Source organism: Colobus angolensis, unplaced genomic scaffold (assembly GCF_000951035.1).
Source record: "Colobus angolensis palliatus isolate OR3802 unplaced genomic scaffold, Cang.pa_1.0 Scaffold35, whole genome shotgun sequence".
Lineage (NCBI taxonomy): Eukaryota > Metazoa > Chordata > Mammalia > Primates > Cercopithecidae > Colobus > Colobus angolensis.
Window position 1 is genome coordinate 6,860,179 of NW_012116821.1, and position 27,125 is coordinate 6,887,303.

Below are 27,125 nucleotides of genomic sequence, written 5' to 3' on the forward strand. Positions count from 1 at the left end.
CTGTCATCTCTCTGCCCTCTTCGTCCTCTGGTCAGCCTCTCCCTGCTCTGGCTGAGCCCAGGGCTTTTATGGACCTCGGAGGGGAGGAAGCGCCTGCTGATTGGTCCATGGGTGGCCCTGGGTAGGCCCAGAAGAGGCACCGCAAGTCCCCACTCCTGTCCACAGACTGGCATTCCAGCCCCCAACCTTCAGGCCCTCCCTGGCCTGAAAGTGGGGCCTTACTGGGGACCCACCCCCTTCTGCCTAGGAATCAATCTGCCACCCACTGCTATTTATGGCCCCTGGGCTTGGCCCCAACCCCTGCTCAGAGATGGGAGTAGGGTCAGGAGCAGAGAGAGGCCAGAGAGCGAGAGCAGACACCACTGAGCCTGCAGGGGTTGGGGAGGTTCCCAGGCCCCTGATGATGCAGGCTGCAGAGATGCAGAGATGCCTGGGTCCTGCACCTGGGAGAACCCCCCAAGCTGCACCCAGGGAGCTCCCATCCTGCCAACTCAGAAGGGGCAGGGTTCTGGCTTGTCCATGGCTTCTGCCTGCTCCCTGGAGCAGGAGGCCTAGAGCTGCAGCTGTGGGTCAGGCGGCTGCAGCTGCACCCAAGAGGGCAGATCTTACCTGCTCCTGGCTGCCTCCAAGAGCACAGGGAGGCTCAGACCCACAGCAGCAGTTTAAGTGACTGTAGCCATGCCCAGGAGGATGGGGCTCCTGCCTGCTCCATAGAGCAGGAGGCCTGGATCTGCAGCATGTTTTGGGCAGCTGCAGCCAGCGTTTGAAGCCCAAACCTGAGCATCATGCAATATACCCATGTAACAAAACTGCACATGTTCCCCTTGAATCTAAATCACTTAATTTAATTTAAAAGTTTTATGTTTTTCAGTTGCCAAAAAAATTACAAGCGAATATGGGTTAAAGCATATATCAATAGGAGGAGCTTTGCGTTATGTACTAAACAATTACCCGGAAACAGAGCTGGCACTTATGTTAAATTGGCATCTTCATAAAGGAATGACAGCACCTGATGAACTGGCTATTCAAGCCTTAGAACTTTCTCTGATGGAAAGTGTGTGCGGTACTGCAGGGTAAGTGAATGGGGTGAGAGGATGGGACAGAGGGAGTTAAATCTTTCAAGAAACTGCTGGCTCATGATGTAAAACACTTACATAGGACTTAAAGCTCTTGTAAAAGGGTGTGATCTACTTCTCTCAAACTCTGGACACCCATATGGTTACATATTTGAATTTTCTGTCAAGCAAAAACTTGGCTTGAAAATTCACATCCCAGATTAGCAGACAGGCCCCTTCACTCCAGTAACCCCTGAGTGGTCCAAAAGGCTTCAGACTTAAACAAAGGAGGCTGATGTGACTTCTACACTCCAGTTCTCACTGCCCCATGAAGTGATGGAGAAGTGGCCCTCCCCTGTCCCCCAGGTGCTGGTCCAATGGAGATGGTCTATGTCTGGCCCAGCATTCTGCACGGGTAGCAGTGCCTCTCCCTTAACACCACATTTGGACAAGAAAGCTATGCACTTGAGCTGTCGCTTCCATTTACACTTCTCACCTTTGCTCCTCCAGCATAGCCATGGGCCATACCCAGTAGTAAAAGCCCTCCCCATGAAACCTGAGGCCCTGGTCTTGAGCACAGGTCACTGACCTAGAACTCCCCTAATTTACTCAAGGTTTTCTATTAGGAGTCTCCTTGCCTTTCCTTATCTGTGACCCATAATTAAGTCCTTGAACAGTTCTCGTGAGTTCATTTATTGGGAAGCAGCTTCTGGGTTGTCAGACTTTATCCCCAGAAAAGGCCCCAGGTCTTACCCAAATTGAATTACCTCCTCCCTGGTGTTCAGCTTTGCATAAGAAGGACCTCAGTGAGGCAATCATGGTTGAGTCAAAAAGATTTCATTCCACCTTAATACCAGGACAATGACTGCTCATTCACCCGGAATTTCCCTAATCCTGAGGGCCACTCAAGTGACTCTTCACAGAACAAGTAAGTTGAGCTACTCTTGATTAAAAAAACAACAATGGCACCCTCATACATTCTCTATGAGGCCAGCCTAGCCAACAATCCCCTCTGCTGTAGAATTGTAGGCCAATGCCTAGAGACTCAGCTGTTATAAAAGAAAAGCTTCCGTTGAATTAAATTTAAAGGAGTTTAATTAAGCAAAGAACAATTCACAAATTGGGCAGCCCCCAGAATCATAGCAGATTCATAGAGACTCCAGCGCAGCCACATGGTGGAAGAAGATTTATAGACAAAAAATGGAAATGATGTACCGAAATTGGCAGTGAGATACAGAAACAGCTGGATTGGTTACAGGTTGGTGTTTGCTTATTTGAACACAGTTTAAACACTTAGCAATCTATGAGTGGTTGAAGTGTGGCCACTAGGATTGCCCAGGACTCAGTTATTGTTATAGGCACATACTCCTAAGTTAGGTTTTCAATCTTGTCTGACTATTAAGCTAGGTTACAGTTCATCCACAGTAAGTCAAATACAGAAGTGTGGCCATATTTAGCTTGCTATAACAGCTGGAAAGCACTGAGGCAGGGCATCCTGTGGCTTAGGACAAACCAAGCTCCCTAATGACCACCAGCCAGCATGCCCAGCTTGCTCCCACCTCACAGGGAGTTTCCTGACCTTGGGGGTTAGAAACTATAACCAGCCTTTTTTTCCCCTCCTCTCAGTTTGTTAGTGACAATCTCATTATCTCAATGTATTGAACTAGTTTAAATTCTCCTAGCCATTTCTGCTCAGAGGCATGCATCATGGGTCCTGATGGAATGATTCCCACCCAAATATTATAGGGCCACTCTCACCAACTCTCCCCCAGCTGCACTCCCAGGCTTCTCACAGAGCATTTACTACAAAAAGCAAGCTTAGAGCACACTTTTTTTTTTTCCATATTGGCTTAGTCTCTTACTAAAATACTACTTCTTGAGCATCTAATATGTACCAGGTCCTACTCTAGTTGCTTTACATACCTGATCTCCAATCTTTAAAACAACTCTAAGAGTTAAATATCATTTCCTCTCAGAAAGTTCAAACCAGATTTTAAATCTAAAGTTATCTGCCTGTAAAGCTATACTCTTTCATGTTTAGATTAATAGCACCAATTGAACACAATGTTCAAGGTACTGTGGGAGTTATCTCTCAAATTCTGCCAAAACCTATCTCCAGCATGCTGAGTGTAGAAATTCAGAGCTCTTTCCTACACCCACCTTCTGAACTGTATTTGGATGTGTCCTGCCCACCTCATGGCTCTTGGCCTGACTGAGATTAAAGATGCAGAGATGAAGAGGGCAAAGTGTGAAGAAAATAAATGAGTTACATAAGGAAAAGCATGGGGCTACTCCTAAAGAGACAGACTGGTTCCGGAAGACAGAAAGGAAGTACGAGAGAAAAAGAAAGGTGGAATTTTTATTTTCATGTTTTTCCTTGTTAGTGTTGTCATCGATGGATATCCTGTAACTAAACATCAAATGAATCTCTTGGAAGCCAGGTCAATCATTCCCATGGTCATCTTTGAATTGAGTGTGCCTTCCAAGGAGATTTTCAAAAGATTGCTCCTAGAAAAAGAAAATGAACAAAGGTAACGTGCATGATGAAGACAACAAAAAAGGAATAAACTTTAATCATACAGGGGGAAAATACATGTTTTTAATAGCTTTTTCCATTCCTTCTCTGTTTCTCTATTAGATTGCCTTATCCATTGCACAATAGTGCACAAATTATAGCTGTCAATAATGCAAAGTATCGCAAAAATATTGGTGAGATTAGGCAGTATTATCAAGAACAGCATCAGAACTGGTATGTGATTGATGGATTTCACAGCAAGTGGTGGGTATGGAATGAAGTCATTAAGAATGTTCAAATGGTGAATAAATACATGCAGACATACCTGGAAAGAATAAAAGCAGGTAAGAAAGCACTTTTTAAGGTAGAATAAAATATTAATTTAAAGTGTAAACATGCCTGACTCATGTTACTGTAATTCATTCCATTTAAACATGAGTCAGGCATCACTTAATCAGTATTTTATATACATAGTATTATTCAATTATTGTGATGCTATGGTCTGAATATTTGTATCACCCAAAATTCATATGCTGAAACCGAATCCCCAGTGTAATAGTATTAAGAGGTGGGACCTTTAGGAAGTGGTTAGATCATGAGGGCTTGCCCTCATGAATGGGATTAGTGCCCTTATAGAAGAGGTTCGAGGGAGCCAGGTTGCCCTTTCTACCACATGAGAATACAGCGAGAGCACCATCTATGAGGAACAGGGCCTCGCCAGATACTAGATTTCCTGGTACCTTGATTCTGGACTTCCCAGTCTCAAAAACTGTGAGCAATAAATCTCCGTTGTTTATTAATTACTCAGTCTGTAGCATTTGGTTATAGCAGCCAAAATAGACTATGACATGTGGGCATGTTTGTCCTAATAAATGACTGCCGCTACCCAAGCTATCATTTATTGAATGCCTATGTGAATCTAGGACATAAAAATAATGCATGATCTCTCACTAAAAGGGTATATAGTGTTTGGAATAGTAAGAAGCTATTTTTCAGAATGTGTGGAGTAGTTATATGGGTCCATGATTGCAGAATGACATCTGGCAAAATTTTATTTGGGAATCTAGAATTAAAATTATTTTTACTATTTACACCCATTATAGTATGATGTAAATGTTGAGTCCATAAAAAAAAAAACTGAACTTGCTCATTAAAATATCTTTTAATCTGTATTAGGAATTCACAGAAGCACATGTTTGATTACATATTCTCATTAAATAGTTTCTTGACTGTTCTCTGAAAATACACAAAATACAAGGAAAGTTATCAGCATCTAGTATCTCTAAAAAGAGTGATGACTACAAAGATGTGATCTGTAGGGGTCTCACAGACATCTGTTTCATGATTTTGTTTTAACTTCAGAAACTACAGAGAAGGTATGATGAGGTTTATGGGAGCAATGTGACTAAGAGAATCCTGTACAAAGAAAAATGCAGTGAGGATTCCAATAATAACCGCATCACTGTATCTTGATTTGCTTCATTATGTGGGCATAACCAGTATCTCTGGTTCCTGTTTGTTTACAAATCTGTTTTCACCTAAAGATCATAAGGCATGAAGATAAAAGCGCAAGAGAAGGGAGAATTGAGTTTTTAGAAATATCTCAATAAGCTCTGGATGGGATCGCACTGGAAAACACTCTACAGCAGACTTTGAAGCGAAAGCTGTGCCTCATTCATCTTTCTGTTACTCTATTTCACCCTCCCTGTTTTAGACTGGGTTCCCTAGAAACAGACTCAAGATGAAAAGTTATGTGCAGAAGTTTTATCAGAAAGTACTTTCAGGAGTAGAGTTGCCAGATTTAGCAACTAAAAATACAGGACACCCAGTTTTTTTTTTCTTGAAGGAGTCTCCCTCTGTCACCCAGGCTGGAGTGCAGTGGTATGATCTCTGCTCACTGCAACCTCCCCTTCCTGGTTTTGAGCAATTTTTGTGCCTCAGCCTCCTGAATAGCTAGGACTACAGGTGTGCACCACCACACCCGGCTAATTTTTTGTATTTTAGTACAAGGTTTCACCATGTTAACCAGGCTGGTCTCAAACTCCTGACCTTGGGTGATCCACCCCCCTCTGCCTCCCAAAGTGCTAGGATTGCAGGTGTGAGCCACCATGCCCAACTGACACCCAGTTAAATTTAAATTTCAGATAAACAATAATTCTTTAGTATAATTATATCACAAATAATTGCGTAGTGTATACTTATACTAAAAACTATTAATATTCATTGCTTATCTGAAATTCAAACTTAACCAGGCATTCTTTAATTTTATTTTTATTTTTATTTTTATTTTTATTTTTATTTTTGAGATGGAGTCTAGCTCTGTCGCCCAGGCTGGAGTGCAGTGGCGCGATCTCGGCTCACTGTAAGCTCCGCCTCCCGGGTTTATGCCATTCTCCTGCCTCAGCCTCCTGAGAAGCTGGGACTACAGGCGCCCGCCACCTCGCCCGGCTAGTTTTTTGTATTTTTTAGTAGAGACGGGGTTTCACCGTGTAGATCGGGATGGTCTCGATCTCCTGACCTCGTGATCCACCCGTCTCGGCCTCCCAAAGTATTTTATTTTTTGTTTTTTTGAGACAAGAGCTTGCTCTCTTCCCCAGGCTGGGGTGCAGTGGTACAATCATAGCTCACTGCAGCCTTGATCTCCTAGTCTCAAAGGATCCTCCTGCCTCAGCCTCTCCAGTAGCTAGGACTACAGGTGCATGCCACCATGCCCAGCTAATTTTTAAAATGTTTTTATAGAGTTTGGAGGGGGCATTCTTACTTTGTTTCCCAGGCTGGTCTCAAACTCCTGGCTTCAAGCAATCCTCCCACCTCAGCCTCCCACAGTACTGAGTTTATAGGCGTGAGCCACAGCGCCCAGCAGTGTCCTTTATTTTATCCAGCAACTCTAATAAGGAGATACACCTGTGGACAAGTCAGGATGGTCAAATTCGGTAGAGGGAGAAACTAACCCGCAGTGTGGTGGGAGCAGAAGCCCTCAGTAGATCCTGGGGAAACACTGGTTCTGGGAGGGACCTTCAAAATGTCCCCAGAGTGGGGGGAGGGCCCAGGCTTTGTATCCTCTCTACCCTCGCATCAGCCTGTCATTGACTGCAGGCCACCCCCCGGGGGCAGTATAACTTGTGTAAGCTGTGATAGAAGGGCAATTTCCAGTCCAGCTGTGAGCCATCAGCGCCAGGGTGTCCAGCAGCCGGCTGCTATTGGTCAGCCCTGGAGACGGAACTGAGGATCCACTATATGATTCCAGTGCCTGCCTCTGCCACACATAATTTCATCTCAGTGAAATCTGTCCTATTCTCTTCTGCTTCAGCATCCCCCTGATAATGTAGCTTGTACTTGATTGTTTGAATTTAGTTTTGATTTTTTTTCATGCTCTGTTTCCTTTGTATACTGTTCAAATGATCCTCCCCTAACAGGAGGCCAATATTTACCCTGATCTGTGAGATGGTGCAAGGCTGGGGCTAGAGGATTAAAGAGATTCCTCCTGCCACGTTCTGGAAGAGGGTACATAGACATTGCCAGATGTCATCAAGAATATCCCAATAATTAGAAAAAGAGACATTTGGGTGTCTTTTGAGACTTGAAGTCACATGATTCTAAATTACCCTGTCACTAAACCTGTCAGGATTGGTAAGGTTCAGTACATCTGAGCTAAAGAGCAACCTAGGAATAGATAGTATTATAATACTATAGCACCACGTAGTATGATATAATAATACTTTGTATTTTAATACTATATACCTTAATAATACTATGTATTATTGTACTATAGTACTACATGTTATAGTACCACTATAGTATCATAATAGTGTAATATTCTTTGTAGAAAATCAATATTGGGACTTCTTAGCCTTTTCATCTGTGTAATAAGCAACAGATAGAATAGTGTATTTGTTATCTATTGTTGCATAACAAATTAGTCCAAAACTTAGCAACTGCAAATCACACACACACACACACACACAGTTCCTGTGGGTCAGAAATCTGGACAGTTTAGCTGGGTAGTCTCTCACAAAGCTACGGTGAAGGTGTCAGCCAAGACTATGGTATTTTCTGAAAGCTCAACTGGGAAAGAGCCCACTGCCATGCTCACTCGCATGATGTTGGTAAGATTCCGTTCCTTGAGTGTTACTGGACTGAGGACCTCAGTTCCTTGCTGGCTGCTATTGGCCAGAGGCCACCCTCAGTTCCCTGCCACGTGAACCTCTCCAACATGGCAGCTTTCTTTATCAAGTGAACAACCTGAAAGGGCAAGAAAGAGTGTCCATCTTTTGTAATTGTTTTACTTAGGGCTGCTGAAACAAACTGCCACCAACTGGGTGGCTTAAACAACAAGAATGTATTGTCTTACAGTTTTGGTGGCTAGAAGTCCAAAATCAAGGTGTTGACAGGGCCATGCTCTGCCTGAAGTTTCTAGGGGAGGATCTATTCCATGCCTTTCTGTTAATTTCCAGTGTTGCCAGAAATCCTCAGCATTCCTGAGGTTGTGGACACATCACTCCAGTCTCTGCCTCTGTCATCACATGTGTGTGTCTTTGTGTCTCCATGTGTGTGTCTTTGTGTCTTCACACATCACTCTCCTTTCCATATCTGTCTGTCTGTGTGTATTTCTCTGATCCTATTTCCCAGTAAGGTCATATTCATAGGTACTGGGGGTACTTCAACGTATCTTTTTGGGAAACATAATTCAGGCCATAATGGTAAACTAATCTTGGAAGTGACAGCCCCTCACTTTTGCCATATTCTGTTTATTAGAACCAAGTTACTCAGTCCAGCCCACACATGGGGGAGGAGATTACACAAAGGCATGAACACCACAAGGCAGGGATCAAGAATACCACTGGAGTCACATCAGATCAGCCCACCCTATGGCTTCCAGTGATACACATGATATGATGATAGGTGAAGGAATTCACAGTCAGATTTATGTTCAGATTAATCGGGCAATTGGGAATGTTAAGTGACAATAATTTTTTTTTTTTTTTTTTTTTTTTTTGAGATGGAGTCTCGCTCTGTCACCCAGGCTGGAGTGCTGTGGCCGGATCTCAGCTCACTGCAAGCTCCGCCTCCTGGGTTCACGCCATTCTCCTGCCTCAGCCTCCCGGGTAGCTGGGACTACAGGCGCCGCCACCTCGCCCGGCTAGTTTTCTGTAGTTTTTAGTAGAGATGGGGTTTCACCGTGTTAGCCAGGATAGTCTCGATCTCCTGACCTCGTGATTCGCCCGTCTCGGCCTCCCAAAGTGCTGGGATTACAGGCTTGAGCCACCGCACCTGGCAAGTGACAATAATTTTATGTGGTAAGGTTCAAAGTCATTAATGCTCTCCTAGAAAGCCCCTCTGTTAACTCTGTGAAACAGGCACAAAGACATTCAGGAGATACCACCCAGCTGGCTCTCAGTTCTTCAGAGAAGACCAGAACCTAATGATATGGTCAGGATTCATTCATGGCTGGTATCCTTTCTTCTGGGACTCAGAAGTTGAGTTGGGGATTCTAAGTGACCTCTGTGGACTCTGATGAGTCTTAGATGTTACCATTTGGAAAATACTGTCACTTTATCGGTTTATGTCCTGAAGACCTTGTTGGGAATAGTGCTGATACCACACCACTGATGATTCTTTGCTTTTTTTTTTTTTTTTCGAGACTGACTTTGCTTTTTTTTTTTTTTGAGACTGAGTTTTGCCCTTGTTACCCAGACTGGAGTGCAATGGCGCGATCTCGGCTCACGGCGACCTCCACCTCCCAGGTTCAGGCGATTCTCCTGCCTCAGCCTCCCTAAAAGCTGGGATTACAGGCATGCACCACCACGCCCAGCTAACTTTTGTATTTTTAGTAAAGATGGGGTTTCTCCATGTTGGTCAGGCTGGTCTCCTGACCTCTTGATCCACCCACCTTGGCCTCCCAAAGTGCTGGGATTACAGGCGTGAGCCACCACACCTGGCCAGATTCTTTGCTTTCAAGAGATGAATGAAGGATGAGAGTCAATAAGCAATGGTTTTAAATGCCTGCCTTATTGAAGGAGGGCTGTGATTGCTTAAAGAAATGCCAGTTTATAAAGATCCCTTCATTTTGTGTATGTTACTTCCCTCCTCCCTGACTCCCTGTTTAAAAGCAGAATTGTGGAGAGATTGCATAATGGAAACCTCTTTGGGCATGGTTTCCCAACCATCTCCTTTTCAGGATTACATGTGACCTTTTGAAGAAGTGAAAATGGTAGTTGGTATCAGGGGACATCATCTCCTGGACCCGCACACCCTCTTCCCCAATACAGGCAGGCAGATCAGTGAGGCAATCATGTGACATGACACCTCTGGCCTGTGATTCCAAAATCCAAAAACCTCTAAAAATATCAAGTTTAGTTATAAATCATTTGAGGGCAAAACTTGACATGAACTGACATATGGCTATTTGCAGTCTTTTTATGAAACCCAGTAAGTGGGGAAGGGTCATCCTATGTGGTTGGAGAAACTTCATCTTATCAATTACAGGGTGCTTCTCCAGACTCTGTGAGGGTGTGATGCATTTCTTTTCTTTCATTTTGTTTGTTTGTTTGTTTGAGACAGTCTCACTCTGTTGCCCAGGCTGGAGTGCAGTGGCTTACTGCAGCCTCCACCTCCCAAGCTCAAGTGATCCTCCCACTTCAGCCTCTCAAGTAGCTAGGACTACAGGCATGTGCCACCACACTGGGCTAATTTTTGTATTTTTTGTAGAGACAGGGTCTCACCGTGTTGCCCAAGCTGGTCTTGAACCCCTGGGCTCAAACGATCTACCCACCTCAGCCTCCCAAAGTGCTACAATTACAGGCGTGAGCCACTGCACCTGGCTGAGTGCGATGTATTTCTAAAATCTAAAATATTCTGAATTATCCAACATATCTGGCCCCAAGGGTCTTAGATAAGGGATTATAGTTCTGTAATAGTACATTTCAGATGAGATCATTTCTATCCTAACAAACAAAAAAGCAAACTATGATTTATGCTTCATAATTTTAGGGTTAATTTAGGACCTTCCTAGGCATAATCTTTAAATAAGGTAAAACTTTTCCTTGGTAAAAGGACAACTAACAAAATATACTGGCTATAATAAGTCCACTCATTATAACTAAAATGTATTTAAAAAGTAATTTTGTTTTCTATAACATCTCATATTGCTTTGAAGTCCCCATTCCAGTGGAGTATTAGAGAGAAAACTCTCTTTTTTTATGTGTATACTTACATTTTTGTTCTGGGTAAGCATAGAGAGAAAACTCTTAATCCTGTTCATTAAAGGAACTTGGGCACTTTCTTTTTAAAATCTACCCTTTATAATAAAGCCAATCACTTTTGGATAAATGTTTGTTTTCCTCCTCTTGGGTGGGATCTGGGCGCAGGGAGAACTTTGTGTGAGTAACATCATGTCAACAAAGTATTTGCACTTCCTGAAATCTGGCCCACAGGTTTTGTTTTTTTTTTTTTTTGAGACGGAGTCTCGCTTTGTCGCCCAGGCTGGAGTGCAGTGGCCGGATCTCAGCTCACTGCAAGCTCCGCCTCCCGGGTTGACACCATTCTCCTGCCTCAGCCTCCCAAGTAGCTGGGACTACAGGCGCCCGCCACCTCGCCCGGCTAGTTTTTTTTTTGTATTTTTTAGTAGAGACGGGGTTTCACAGTGTTAGCCAGGATGGTCTCGATCTCCTGACCTCGTGATCTGCCCGTCTCGGCCTCCCAAAGTGCTGGGATTACAGGCTTGAGCCACCGCGCCCGGCCAGGTTTTTTAAAATGTAGCAGGTTTATAAATGTGCGGGTATACACATGTATAAATTTTGTGTGTGTGTGTGTGTGTGTGTGTCTGTGTATCACATACATAGTCTATAATAGCTAAGAACTAAAACAGCCAAAACATTCATCAATAGATAAATAGTTGAGTAAACTACTTGTGTGTTTATACAGTGGAATACTATGCATCGATTAAAAAGAATTAGGTGAATTGGCCAGGCACAGTGGTTCACACCTGTAATCCCAACACTTTGGGAGGCCGAGGTGGGTGGATCACCTGAGGCCAGGAATTTGAGACCAACCTGGCCAGCATGGCAAAACCCTGTCTCCACTAAAAGTACAAAAAAATTAGCCGGCCGCGATGGGTACACACCTGTAATCTTTGCTACTTGGGAGGCTGAGGCACAAGAATCACTCGAACCTGGAAGGCAGCAGAGGTTGCAGTGAACTGAGATTGCACCACGCCACTGCACTCCAGCCTGGGTGACAGAGCGAGACTCCATCTCAAAAAAAAAAAATTAGGTAAATTGTATAAGCTTATATGAAAAGAGGTCAAAGACCATAACTGACTGATAAAAGTTGCAGAATAATGTTTATAGTATAGTTGCAAAAGCATACTATATGCAAAAAATATATAAGTGAATATATAGAAAAAAGACTGAAAAAGATACAAATCCAACAGTGATGATTACCTCTCAGGTCAAGTATTGGATTGAAACAACGGAGATGTGAATAGTAACTTTTACTTTTTACTCTACTGTTTGGAAATTTATAATGTGTATGTATAGTGCTGTGTAATTAAAATTATTTTAATTTCTAAAATCATTGTGTTTTCTATGAAAAATATATACATAATATTAGTTAATATGTTAATAATAGGAAAAGCTGCCTGCATTGACAAGTTATGTATCACACCTCAAGAGCTGCTTTCTCGCCTGGGAGAATTTGGACAGTTCTGCCCTGTCAGCCTGGCAGAATCCCAGGAATTATTTGATTGCTCTGCAACTGACTCCTTGGAATTTGCAGCAGAGTTCAGGGGGCACTACTATAAAATGAGTTCTCAGGAAAAACTGAATGTAAGTTTGTTCCTAACTCCAAATATTTACTAAGGAAAGAAAATGTCTTATCTTGGAATTCATCAATAGGAAGGGATAGGCACCCAGAAACTTGGTACCAGGAGCCCCATTACTGGAACCTGTGACTCTGGGACCAGTGAAGCAACTCAGTGGTGAGTTCCAAAACTGCATCCCAGGACATAATCTGAAACATTGTAGGAGTCCAGTGTTGGCCTGGGCCAGCCTAATGGCTAGGGAGAGCCAACCGTGAGCCCCATCAATGGAAGAGATGCTGAACATCAAGGGCTCAGCCCACAGGGGATCCAGGACATTCAGGGCCCAGGGTTGCCGAAGGGAATCAGAGTCAGTAGAAATGAAGCAAGAGCTGACGTATGTCTCCTGCACTTTAAATTTTTTTTCTATCACTAGAACTCTTTATATACCTTCTATTTCTGCTTAATGGAACAGAATATAGATTTCATCTCATAATGTCCACAATTTGATGGATTTAAAAGATTGGTAGTTGAAAACAAACAAAAAAATCAGATGCCTCTGAACATTTTATTTCCTTGGAGAATTAGAATTGTTGTTCCCTTTATTATGAGATATTTATTTATTCCTGCTTACTTAAATGGTAATCATAGGATTTTTAAAACTGGAAGTGACACTAAAGGCCATGTGTCTGGTCCACGCCCTCCATTTTACAGAGCAATACCTGAAGCTGGAGAAGTTAACTCACCTGCCAAAGGCACCCAACCGGTTAATTACACAGCGGGACAGAAAGACGGGCTGGCAGGGGCCTGCTCTCTCCAGTGCCTGTCGTGTAGTAGGAGTGCAACAAGTGTTTTTTGTAGGAATGAATGAATGATTGACTGAGATGAGGATAAATCTTGGATGTGATCACTTGGGAGTATTCCTGTAAGGAGCTTCCGGTCAGAGAAGAGGTTATTACAGTTTGAGGAGCGGCAGAATGCTGCTACTGAAAATGGGGAGGGTGCAGGAGAGCCTCGGTGGCCTTCTGATTGGCAGAGCATTTCTGGTTTAAATAGTCTTGCTACTGGAATTCTTTTTTAATAGAAATTCTTGGAGAACCCAGAATTGTACGTGCCTCCCTTAGCACCTCATCCACTCCCATCTGCTGACATGATCCCCAAAAGGCTGACGCTGTCAGAGCTGAAGAGTCGATTCCCTAAGTGTGCAGAGCTCCAGGGCTACTGTCCAGTGACCTATCAGGATGGAAACCAAAGGCAAGTCCTGGCCTTCATGGAAGTATAGAATGATATTGCTATACCAAAGAAGTGGTTAATGTAACAATCTTAATATTTTAGTCAAAAAGTCGCTATTGTTTAACTGGAAAAATATTCTATTTCTTCCTTGAGCTACATAGGTAGAAAAGTAAAATACTTTTGACATTTTATTTACACAAGAATGCATATTAATTATACAATAGAGGTTTTGTTTTGTTTTTTGGTCTTCCAGATATGAAGCTCTAGTACCTGGTAGCATTAACTATGCTTTAGAATATCGTAATCGTATATATATTTGTGAGAATAAAGAAAAACTCCAGAAATTTTTGAGGTGAGACCATTAAATCACAAATATTTACCGAAAACCTGTGTTGCATGCAACATGCTGGGAACTGGGGAGAGGAGTGTGAGTGTGTGTGTGTGTGTGTGTGTGTGTGTGTGAACAAGCACTGGTCCCTGCCATCCCAAAACTGTCCAGGGTAAGATGGACTTTGAGTGCCTAATAACAACAGAATGTGATGGACTTTAGGGTGGGGAAATGCCTGGACTTCTGAGAAAGTGTAGTCCAAAGGTCTAGCTGAATTGTGTGTGGGTGTAAGGTCAGGATAAGGAGTAGGAACTGGCTAGAGGAAGGGAAAGAGGGACATGTTCCAAACAGAGGGACCTACAACAAACCTGGCCTAGGGTACTCCTGAACTGCAAGAACTTCAGCATAGCTGGATGCGACGTGGAGAAGGGGCTGAGCGAAGGCGAGGCTGGAGGTGGAGGGCAGGGCCAGAGTGTGGAAGGTCAAGTAAGACAACTATCAAGTGTTTGCGGTTTCATGGACTCATACTGTGTACACAGTTTGTGTCCTCATAGTGATCCTGAGGGCAATCCGAGCACAATGACTGATTGTAAGTGAGGTCAGTGTTAGAATCAAATTTACTCTGGAGTCAGACCACTACTAAAGTGTAGACCATGGGTGATGAGGCTGCCAGAGCGATCTTGTCTGAAATACGACAGCATGTTTGAGCTCATCCATAGTTATGTGGGGAACACAGCGGGCTTGGGACCACGCCCTGAGAAACACCAACGCATGAATGTCAGAAGAGCTTACAACGGAAACTGAGAAAGAAGAACCACAGAGACGTGAAAGGAGAGCCAGGATGAGGAGGGTTGAGGGAGGCGGAGGGGAGGGATGGCATGGCAACAGGTTTAAATGCTTCTCAGAGGTCAAGCAAGACAAGGGCTGAAAAGCGTTTGAGATTTAGGGTGTAACAGGTCATTGGTAATCTTGCCAAGAACGGTTTTGTCAAGTGACGCGAGAGGACATGACTACAGAGCTCCAAGGAGCAGAGCTGAGGAAACTTGAGCTCTTGCCTGTAGTGCAGAGGCTACAAACAAACACAGATGCCTACAGCAGCCAGGAGGTGAGGGACCTAAGGCAAGCAGGCTGGGTGTGAAGACGCAGGAGTCAGGAGGCCTTCTGCAAACTGGACTGCACATGGCCGGCTGAAGGGACCAGCAGCTGCCTATCTACTGCTGGAAGGAGCTGGAAAACATTATTGCTGTTTAAATTGTTCACATTCCTAAACATCCATATTTGATTCAAATTTAAAAATAAAATACATATGGATCAAATCCCATCTATAGATAAAATGTATGTGGTAGCTTGCAATCTCTAGTGAAGCCACTGTTTGAAGAAGTTTAATTATAAAAAGAGAAGAGATGTTCATTTCTGGAAGGCACATAGGATTTAAGGAGTAAAGGTGGTTTTTCTTTTTTTTTTTAATGGGGAATTATGAAGATGTTTAAATGTATATGCACTGGAAGGACCCAATAAAGAAGGAAGTAGCAGAGATGCCAGGGCAGGGAACAAGCGGGTGCTGTAATAAGATGCCTGGAGAGAGGGAGCGGTGGGACCAAGGGGCCTGGTCTCAGATGGGAGGCACCTCCACCACGGGAAGAGAACATGTGGGTGACTCTGCTGTGATGGGCTGAGGAAGTCCCATCCCGATGGCTTCTCTGAGTACAGCATGGTATCTGCCTGGGGGTGAGGGGGCATTTGGGAGAGTCAGAAGTTTGAGGAAAATAAAGTTTTATATAATTGCTATGAAAAATGAGAAAACTGAGACTAGGTGAGTAGGGCTGGGTACCTAGTGGAATGAGTGGCTGTGCACTTCCAGGAGCCCTAGCCTTCCCAGTGCAGAAAAACAAGTAGTGAACTTTATCTTCTAATAATCTTTTGTCTATTCCTATCTATACGCACTGAGTATAACTGTGAGCATCCATCTAATGAACTTTGTGTTCTTAGGTCGCCACTGAAATACTGGGAACAGAAGCTTCCACACAAGCTTCCCCCGTTAAGGGAACCGATACTTCTTACTAGTCTTCCTTTGCCTGGATATCTGGAACAGGTTCTTTTACTTAATTTTCTGTTACATATGTTAGAAGAATACAACGATTTCTTCTTTTTAACACTAATTTTCATTTTGGGAACAATAAAATTCAAGGCAGAGTTTTCTGATTTTAAGCTGCAAATTCACTCAGCCTATTTTGTTTATGTGTAGTGGTTAAAATAAAATGTGTGAAAATCCCCTGCTTCCATAGCTAATTCCAAAATATCTGCACCAAAGTGAACAGAAAGTAGAGCATCACAAAATTGTTTCCATTTGAATTGGATATGTAGTTTGGTTCTTACATTTGAATTTCAGTGTCTGTGAAACTTTTCATAATTTGAAATGTGCAGATTCAGTCCGTGAGAGGGTCATTCACTCAGTACTCGAAAGAGTGGAGTTACAGTGACACAACCAAACCAAAAAGCCCATATTTTGCCCCACATCCAGATAAAGTCAGTTTTATTTACTATTATTTATTTATTCTATTTAAGTTATATTTTATGTATCCAAATATAACTTTTTAAGAATAGCAAAACTTAGCAGCAGCCTACAATTATCTTTAGTATTTTATTTATTTTTACTATTTTTAAAGCTTTTTTAAAAAAAATTCTACAAAATAAATGCTTAGGGCACAATTTCAAACCTTTGTCAGCAATTCTTAACCACTCTGATTTTTTCAACTTGCCTATAAGGTTAGCCTTCAGTCTGGTTTAACATCAAAATGCCAGATGAGACCCACCCAGAGGGGAGTATTCTCATGAAGGTCAAATTTTATCAGGAGGGCCTTTTACCTTCTTCTGGGCTCTGGAATCTTGCCAGCACTGACTGCTGTGGTCTCTGGAATTCATTGTCAAGTGGCCAAGGGTCCTCAGAGTGGGAGGCAGTCTGGCCATTTCTGAGAATGGAAGCAGATATGGGCCAAGATAACACAAAGCCTAGGGTCCCCTTCTTTCTTCTCTTAACTTTTTGTTATAAAAAATATCAAACATATAAAAATAGAGAGACTTGTGTAATGAAGCCCATATTCCTATCCATCACCCAGCTGACACTAAGTCAGTTTGTAATTTTCATTTTTCCTAATCAAATGTATTTTGTATTTCTTTCCTGTTGGCTAACTGGTCATTTAACCATATTTATAAGCCCCATCCCTATTCCAGGGGACTATTTGAGGCAAAGAAATATTTGCCTCTTTATCTATTGGCACTAAGAAAAGAAACCAAACTCAAGTATACATAAAATTTGAATTGTTCCCTCCCTGCAGGGTATAGCAACTTCTCTAATTAAAGCAATGAATGCAGTGGGATGCATAAAGCCCAAGTTCCCCTTCTTAAGTATAAGGAGATCTGCACTGCTATATATAGCACTTCATCTCAAAGGTATGTCTTTTTAAATGATTTACTGCTCTGAACGAATTTAACATTAATGGTAGTATAAGTGATGAATAGGATTGTTAAACTGAGTTGCCTGCTTGGTGAGAGAGAGAGAGAGAGAGAGAGAGAGAGGTGGGGGGAGAGTGAGAGTTAGAAGCAAATACAATACAGGCCAAATATTTTAAATAAAATATCAAAGTTAAAATTCTATTTTCAAAGTAGGGACTATGAGTAATACAGTCAGCTGTCAATAATCCATGCCATAAAGAAGGGTGAATAGAGGCAATTATGACCTAAAACAGAATAATCTCCAGATTTTATTTGGGATTTGGATATCTTCTCAACTGTAACTATGTAACTAACTCAATCACACATCCAGGTCTGTTTCTCTTTCATTTAATGACTCACTAACTAGCAGAAATTATTCACAGTTCTGTGAAATTTTCCACAGCATTTAATCCCAAAGGTTCTGAATATACAAGAAAAAAGTATAAGAAGAAGATGGAGCAGTTTATGGAGAGTTGTGAACTCATAACATACCTGGGTGCCAAGATGACCAGAAAATACAAGGAACCTCAGTTCAGAGCCATTGACTTTGATCATAAGTTAAAGACCTTTCTCTCTCTCAGAAATATAGACCCAATTAATGGGTAGTTTACTTAGGTGATAGCAGCCTGAATCTCAAGACTTATCTGAAAGTGATAGAGGGAAACTGAGAGAAGTAGATTGAAAATCTGGGCCTCTTGGAAGTACTTCTGCCTCCTGAGCAACGTACCACGGCTGCCAGACTTCAGACGAACTCAAAGGTCTGCCAGCCAGGAAAGAGCACTCTTATGGAAACATAAGTTTTAATACAATTTTAAAATGTATTGTTCCTTGCCTGAACTTTGATGCTTTAACAAAATAAGCATTCTATTTATAATTGCATATAGAAAATTTAAGTAACTTATTTAATAAATGTATTATTTTCCTTTTTAACATTTGCAATAGAAAAGTCAGTCTGTTAAAATTACTCATTAAATGCTAGAAAGCTTTAAGAAACACAATTAACATTCTTATAAATGAAACCAAAATATGGGTTATACATTTTACATAAGAAATTCTTTGTGAACTTTGTGAACATAAGATACTATCATTTTCCCAATAAAATAAATGAATTTTGCAACAATTGACTGGCTGCCTCTTTTCTTTTTCTTAAGTATTCATTGAAGTAAGCTTTATACCTTAATTTTATAATTAGAAATTACCTGGAATTTTAAGAAGGATGAAATCTAGAGTCATTATATGCTAGAGGAAAACTTACTAAATTGAATTTAATGAGATTTTTAAAATAAGAACAATTTTCAGCAGCAATATAAAAAGATCTGGAATATGAAACAGCAAGATTGACTCATAAGAAATAAAACATATGACCATTAACTGCGTAACCCTGGGTAAATTTATCTGAGCCTTCATTTCTTAATCTCTACAATAGATGGTTTAGTTCTTTGATTCCTATAAATTCAATAATGTTAATTAAAAACTAGAAGCCTTTTTATATATGTTTTGCATTACATATTTCATAATAAAATGATTTTTAAACAAAAACTGGAAGCCTATTTTCAAAGTTAGGATAAACCTCAAAAGCCTTTACTTTTTCAGGAGACTGGGAGTTGCCAGTAGCTACCAAGTTTTGCTGGCAACTTAAGCCCCATTTTTGTTCCCTGCTCATTTCTTAATGCCTGTAATTTACCATCTTTCCATCACTGACTGCAATCTACTGGCTTTTTCATTGTTGACAAGATATAAATATTCTCAGGTCTCTTCAGCCTATGGGTATGATGAGTTTGCTTTAGCAACTCATTGCTTCAGTGCCCCTGCCGTTACGAAGGGCAGCAGTGCCTGCGGAATACTGCCAAGTGTTTCTTGGGGTCTCCAGAGAGTGTCCCGTGTGCTCCAGAGAAAGTCCACACCCACTGCACATCTCCTGGGGATGAAGTTCTCTAGTATGGCTTTGCCCTGAGAACTCTACGAGCCCAAGGATGCTGTCTTCTGAGCTCTAACATCTCATGCATCATTGCTCTGGAGCTGCTGAATTCTGCACAAAACTAGGGCAAATGCCCTTTATCTTCTTAGTGGTAAGAAACTCAGTCCTTGAGCTGAGCCAGCAACCAAAAGCCATGTGATTCTCCCTTGTCATGTCTCTCTCCATAGAGTATCTTCCTCTGAGTAAATATATACAACAGAGTATAGCAAGTAGGAGCAGTGGGGAAGGAGTGAGGAGTCAAATTTCCTAGAGTAGCTTCTAGTGCTGGACACCCCGGGTCCCTACCATTCACATGCAACTACAGTTAGCTACATTTGGGGCCTGATTTGGAGTAACTACTGACACGGCTACTATTTCCTGGCTGTCTTCTATGTGGCCAGAGAGAGTGTGCTAGTGGCTTTTCATGCATTATCTCATTATTACACATGAGACAAGCTCCCTACCCAAGATCACATAAGTACTATCCAGATTCAGACCCTGATCTGCCTAACTACAGAGCCTTGCTCTTCCTCTTACCACTTCCTATACTGTAAGCACATCTTGGAAGCCACCATCACAGTGTCAGTGTTCTTAAGTAGTGTCAGTAGTGTCCTTCATGTGTGTCTGTGTGTCTGTACTTTAGAGTACAAAAGAAATACGGGAGACCCTTGGGAAAGTCTTCTTGTTGGAGCCTGAGAACCACTCCCCCTCCAGGCCCACTACATACGTGCACTCACACCCACCTATCATGTTTGCTTTCCTTCTCAGGAGAGCAAGCTGTGTTTTCCAGGTCAAGGGGTCTGTGTCCCCAACAAGGGAGAACAACATTTCTGCAATAAGAAGAACATGTATCCTTTTAAAGCCTCTTATTGAAATTCTGCTTTTGTTTAGAAATTATGCTTGCATATTATTATAAATAATCCATTAACTAGCATCCCAAATATGATGAGAACAGGTGTCCTTCCCTGTGTGAAACATTAATATTCTGAACAGGTGTCCTTCCCTGTGTGAAACATTAACAGAGTGGGTGGCCAGGCCACGGCACTCACTGAGGCTCACGGAGACTCCTTTTTGCCCACCCCCATCCTCCAGCTGCTGCTCCAATTCTGACTGCTTCAGAAGAGGCTGAGGCAGTGCAGCTTTGAGGGCAAGGGAAACTCCAGCCAGCCTATGCCTCTCCATGGCTTGTCTAGATGTCATTTTCACAGCAACAATAACTTCACCCAGGAAGGAGAAGCAGTCTCTATTTGACAGATCCTAAGTCAAACAGTAAATGAAATGTGGAAAAGTAAGAAAAGGATTTTGGAGTACTTCCTTTCCTTTTTTTTTTTTTTTTTTAACAGTTACACTCAGATCCACAGTGAGTAGATATGCTATATTTGACCATTCCTATTGCTGGACTGTGTACTGTTGTACTATATTTTAAAATGCTATGTTGAGGTTGGGCACAGTGGCTCATGCTTGTAATCCCAGCACTTTGGGAGGCTAAGGTGGGGGGATCGCTTGAGCTCAGGAGTTTAAGACCAGCCTGGGCAACATAGTGAAACTGTCTCTACAAAAATTTTAAAAATAAATAAATACAATACTGTGTTGAATCTTTCCCTCTTATATTTAGTATTATTAGCCTGATATAAATTCTGAGAAATAAAATTCCTGGGTTAAAGGGCATGAATATTCTTAAATGGATACTCACAATTCATATTACCAAGCGACTTTCCAAAATAGTTTCAGCAATTTATACTGCTTCCAGGAGCGCCCAATCATGTAAAGAAGCGCCCTTCTTTACAATCATTTGGCAGTATCTTCACATTTTTTTTCTTTAATGAATGAAAAGCAGAACCTTTTTGCTTTAATCTGAACTAACAGTGAGATTGAACATTATTGCATATGTTGGTCACTAGTTCCGTTTTCTCTTTTGTGAATTATTTTATCACATCCTTTGCCCTCTAACTTATGGGGCATTTAAAAGTTTTTCTGCATGGGTTCTTTATGTGATGTAGACATCAACCTTTGGTAGTAAATATATTCCATTTTTTAAGTACTAACGTAAAACCTGTTCATCATTCCTTTCTGATTTTTCTTTTTTTTTTCTTTGAGATGGAACCCCGCTTTGTCGCCCAGAGTGCAGTGGCGTGGTGTGTTCTCAGCTCACTGCAACCTCTGCCTCCCAGATTCAAGCAATTCTCTTGCCTCAGCCTCCCGAGTAGCTGGGATTACAGGCACCCGCCACCATGCCTGGCTAATTTTTGTATTTTTAGTAGAGATGGGATTTCACCATGTTGGCCAGGCTGATTTTTAATAGTCTTCTAAGCTCTGGAAATTCTTCAGTCTCTAGAAATGGAACATTCCATTCTGTTTTCTTGTACTTACTTATGTTTTTAAAAATATATATTTAATTCTTTAAGCCCTCTAGAATTTATTTCAGGATATGGTGTGTACTGTGGTTTTAAATTTTTCAACACTCAAAGTACAGTAATAAATACTATAGGTTTTAAACATTTTCAATTTTATATATTTTTCATTTTATTTGCAATTCATTTGATAATCTGTTGAATTCAGGTCATTCATTAAAATTTCACAAATTCGGTGGTGAAGGGGAGGAAGTTCAAGGACAGGATAGGAATGAGAGATACATGAATGCCTTTGTCTAGTTGTGCGTGATTTTTTTGTTTTTTCTTTTTCTTTTTTTTTTGGTTCTTGCTTTTACAAATGAAGATCTGGGTTAAAGAATATCAAGCTACAAAGCCTGAGAGCCCTTAGCTATGGGTGGTTCTGGCAAGAATTATCAGAGGGAGTGACATCTGAATTAAATGGACTTTTAAAAATCAAAGCAGGTAAAAATTTAAAAAATAAGTCAAATTTAAGATTATAAGCAGGGGGTGAAAGACATTCCAAGAATTAATTTGTGAGCATATGTATTTACCAAACCTGGGAGAGGCATGTTGAAGACTGCTTAGCATATGCAAGCATGTGTATATTTACAAGAACTCTACCAGTCTATACACAGTAGGAGATTAAAATATAAGCAGATACACACCCTGCCCTTGTGTAGTACAGGACACATGGGATCTGGAAATTGGAGCACTACTGGATTAGTGCTATAAAATCCCTCTAAAGATACACTATTGGCACTGAACATTGACAATTATCCTTCTGTTCTTCTCAAATCCCTTTAAGTCATAATGAGCCTTGGACTACAGTTCCTTCCAGCCACAGTTATCAACCAACCATCCCAGGCTACACAAATATTTTTGATGACAAAGGACTTCCACTAACTTTTAATTGCCAGATGATCATGACCACCTTCTTCCAATCTGCCAGGTTCTCCATTGGCTCAATACATCTGGAAGCCAGCTGGCACAGGGCTTCGATGATGACATCTTTGAGTCCCTGTAGCCTCCCAGGGCCAAAAAAAAACCACCAAAAAACCACCAGGAGAGAAGAGTGGAGACTAAAAGAGGAAAGAGAAAAAATCTGGATAGCCTTTTATCAATGTTCACTTTGTAACTGATCTTACAACAATTTATAATCTATATTCTGATAACTCCATTATTAATATATCAATTCTGTTCTCTGCTCTGAACTCCAGATTGTTACCTATGACTGCCTACTGTACTTGGTTATCTAGTTAACATTTCAAATTTAGTATCTCCACCCCATACTTATTATCCAACCCAACTTCTTTTCCTCCAGATCAGTTAATGGTAACACCGTACACTCTGTTGATTTATCCCCAAACCCAGGAGTCAATCTTGATTGCATTGTTTCTGTCACTCCCCACATCCATTGTCAGCAAGTCCTTTCAGAAAGACCTATCCCCCAAATCTACCTTGAATATGGGCTCTTCTCACATTTTACACTGCTGTCACCCTCATCTCCATGCCTCTGCTCATGTCCCTCCAGGATCTACTCTTCATCTAGCAGCTGGAGTAATTTTTAAATACACAAGTCAGACTCAACAGTCCTTTTGAATAATCTTCCAATGGCCTCCTATTTCAGTTAAAATCTAAACTTCTTTTTCTTGGCATAAAAGACTTTAAATGATCTGGCTCTTCCTCCCTTTTCAATATCCTCTCCATCTTTTTCTCCTTTTCTTTCTTCTTTCTTTTTTTTTGTTTTTTTTTTTGTTTTTTTTGTTTTTGTTTTTGAGACAGTGTCTTCCTCTGTCGCCCAGGGTGGAGTGCACCACACCCAGTTAATTTTTGTATTTTTAGTAGAGACGGGGTTTTGCCATGTTGGTCATGCTGGTCTTGAACTCCTTGCCTCAAGTGATCCGCCCATCTCGGCCTCCCAAAGTGCTGGGATTACAGGCATGAGCCACTATGCCCGACCTGGCATTGACCAATAACTTTTAAATGCCATTATCTCCTCTACAGTGTTTGAAGTATGCACTCTATTTGTACCAACTAAGTGGCTGTCCCTTACTCTTTCACCATGTATATGTAAAGCCTTAAAGTAATCAATAGCTGTACCCTTAAAACACTGGAATACTGATAACCAGCTTCCCATCTTAAATGGTATTTTCATTCAATATTTTAGATCTCCTCTATTTGTTTACTCTCCAAATTAGACATTATTTTGCATAATCAGTGTTTGTTTAGATTTCCTTCATATTTACTTTTTTCTCTTTTTTTTTTTTGCTTACAACTCCCCCTTATATCTCAGACTTTCCTCTTGGTGTTATTTTCCTTCCTTCCTATGGTATGGGTTTGTAGGAGGTTAATAGTTTTATTTTTTCTTTGACCAAAATTGTCTTGATTTTGTCCTTGTCCATGATAATTGTAGTGTATAAAAAAGATTCTAGGTGAATTTTGGAAGTATGCCACTAACCTCTGACTTCTACTGTTGCTCTTGAAAAACACTTGTCATTTTAACTGGTTTTCTTTTATAGGTACAGTCATGCATTGCTTAATGACAGGGATATGTTCTGAGAAATGTATCATTAGGTGATTTTGTCACTGTACAAACATCACAGAGTGAACTTACACAAATCTAGACGGTATAGTCTACTATACACCTAGTACAACCTATTGCTCCTGCACTACAAACCTGTACAGAATGTTATTGTACTGAACACTGTAAGCAGCTGTAACACAGTGGTATTTGTGTATCTAAAAATATCAAAACATAAGAAACACACTTAAAATACACTCTACTGATGGCTCATGACTGTAATCCTAGCACTTTGGAAGGCCTAGGTGGGCAGAGCACTTGAGCCCAGGAGTTCAAGACCAGCCTGGGCCACATGGCAAAACCTCATCACTACAAAAAATACCACAAAAAAAAAAAAAAAAAAAAAGCAGGGTGTGGTAGTGTGTGTCTGCAGTCCCAACTACTCAGGTGGCTAAGGTGGGAGGATCACCTGAGCCAAGGAGGTAGAAGTTACAGTGAGCCAAGATCATGCCACTGCACTCCAGCCTAAGCAACAGAGTGGGATTTTGTCTCAAAACAAAACAGTATAAAAGACAACCAAAAAAAAACAAAAACAAAAACAAAAAAAAGTACACCTGTGTAGGGCACTTACCATGAATAGAGCTTACAGGAATAGAAGTTGCTCTGGGTGAGTCAGTGAGTGAGTGGTGAGTGAATGTGAAGGCCTAGGACATGGCTATACACCACCGCAGACGTTATAAACATTGTATGCTCTAAGCTTCTTTCTTGGCTGGGTATAGGTGACTCATGCCTGTAATCCCAGCCTGGGAGGCTGAGGCAGCATTTTTTTTTTTAACCAGGTGTCCTGTGTCTTTATTTGTGAAATCTGGCAACTCTCCACTCCATCTGCTGCCCCTCACTCACTGTGCTCCAGCCACACAGTCCTTGCCGTTCATCAGATGCTCCTTCCCAGTCTCAGAGCCTTTATGCTTGCTTTTCCCTTGCCTAGAACATTCTTATTCTAGATCTTCCCACAGCTGTCTTCGTGTCATTCAGATCTCAGCTCAAATGTCACCCTATCCTGATTTTACTTCTCTGTCAGTCTCCATCATCATTCTTCATAAAATTTAACACTTTCCGAAACTATTATTCATTAGTTTACTTGTATATTTGTCATGTCTCCCCTTAGTAGAACGTAAGCTTCATGACAGCAAAGGCCTTATTAGTTGCTGTATCCCCAACACCTGACGCCAATGTCTGGCTCTTACTAGGCACTCGATAAATATTTGTTAGATGAATGTATGACACCCCAAATCCTGTTCTGCAAGATTTAAAGTTAAGAATACCTGTTAGGCGTAAACCAGCTGGCCTTAACAGTAACAAAAGTTTTGAAAAAATCAGTATGGATCCAAAACAAAATTTCCTTGAAGAAAGGGCTAGTCTGTGCTGTGGGTGGCTGATGCTGGAAGATCCTCCAGACTCAATCTTCCCTCACAGGGTTATTCTCCAGTAAGCAATGATTGAATGAAGAAACGGAGTACCTGGCTTACCTTGGCACTGAGTCATCTTATGCCATTGAGGACCTCTAGAGGGCCAGTGTTTTGACTGCAACTCTCGTAGCAGCAAGAAACAATGAGGTAGCTAACTTCCTGCTGGTATGCAGAAGTCAGGGAGCGCTCCCCCATCCCACTTGTACCCCCACAAATCCAGAGGACTTAGAGACAATTCAATATGAAAGGGAAACCTCAGAGAAGGAGCATGTGTGACTTGAGCTAGTTTTAATAAAAATACAGTAAAAATGTAAGAGCCAGGTTGCTAATTACACCTCCGGTTCAAAATCAGGGAGGCTATAGATGGCATGTTGGGAATCTGGAAATGGGCAGAAAAATAAATAATAAGTAATTATGTATTGGCGAAGAGAGAGAAAATGCTGAAATAAATGGATGGAAGTAGGTGGGGAGTGGATTTGGATGGGGCTTGTAGACCATATTAAGAAGCTTGGACTTTATCCAGAGGGCATGTGGGAGCCACATGGATTCTAAGCCGAGGAGTGACTCCAGTCTCTGGATCTCGTATGTGGAGAGATCCTCTGTACTCCACAATGGATTCTAAGCCGAGGAGTGACTCTAGTCTCCAGATCTCGTATGTACTTGGAGAGATCCTCTGTACTACTGCGTATTAAAGGGAACAACACTGCAGCTGAGACCAGTTAGAAACAGTCTATTGAACAAAGATGATGAAAGTTTGAATAATAATGATCATTTTAATCATAGCAGGCGAATTAAACCAGACACTTCCTAAGCCTATTACATACTTTTGGTGATGCAATAGCAACCCTACCAAAGTGGCACTAGTGTTAACGTCTCCATTTTACAGGTAAGGTAAAGAAATTGTGAGGGTAAGTCATTTGCCCAAGATCTCTCAGAACCCAGGTTTCTCTGACCGCAGTGCTCTCTTCATTCTCTTAGACTAAGGCATCGGGAGCGGGAAGGAAAAGGAGGCAGATGTGAAAAACATTTAGGAGGTAAGTAATAGTTATTATATTAGCACTAGATAATGATGATGGTGATGATGATGACAATGATGATGACGGTAAGGGGGATTTCATGCCTTTATACATTCAAGAACTTAACACCGGATTCAGTGTCGGAGAAGAGATAAAATTGATTAAGGTATTGGCGTTGAGCTAACAGTTTAATACGATATAAAACTTCCCAAAGGGAAGGGTCACAACGCCTCTCCTGTCCATTGCCCCCAATCCACCGCAAAAGTCGCTCCTGTCTGGGCTCCCCAGCAGCGCCACATGCAGGACCTCGGGCGCCGACATCGCCCCGCCCCTGAGCGCGCCCCGCCCAGGCCACTGTCACTTTTCCGAA

General features: G+C 41.6%; 1 protein-coding gene across 1 annotated transcript; it reads left to right on the forward strand.

Moving 5' to 3' along the window:
- The first annotated feature begins 3,828 nt into the window (after nucleotides 1-3,828).
- LOC105519449 (adenylate kinase 9-like) lies at nucleotides 3,829-18,540 on the forward strand. The gene is made up of 7 exons (XM_011952804.1): nucleotides 3,829-3,914; nucleotides 12,241-12,395; nucleotides 13,452-13,621; nucleotides 13,854-13,952; nucleotides 15,918-16,020; nucleotides 17,264-17,378; nucleotides 17,824-18,540. Exons 1-7 carry the CDS (start codon nucleotides 3,869-3,871, stop codon nucleotides 18,024-18,026), a joined length of 891 nt encoding a protein of 296 aa, XP_011808194.1. The 5' UTR covers nucleotides 3,829-3,868; the 3' UTR covers nucleotides 18,027-18,540.
- Nucleotides 18,541-27,125: the final 8,585 nt, after the last annotated feature.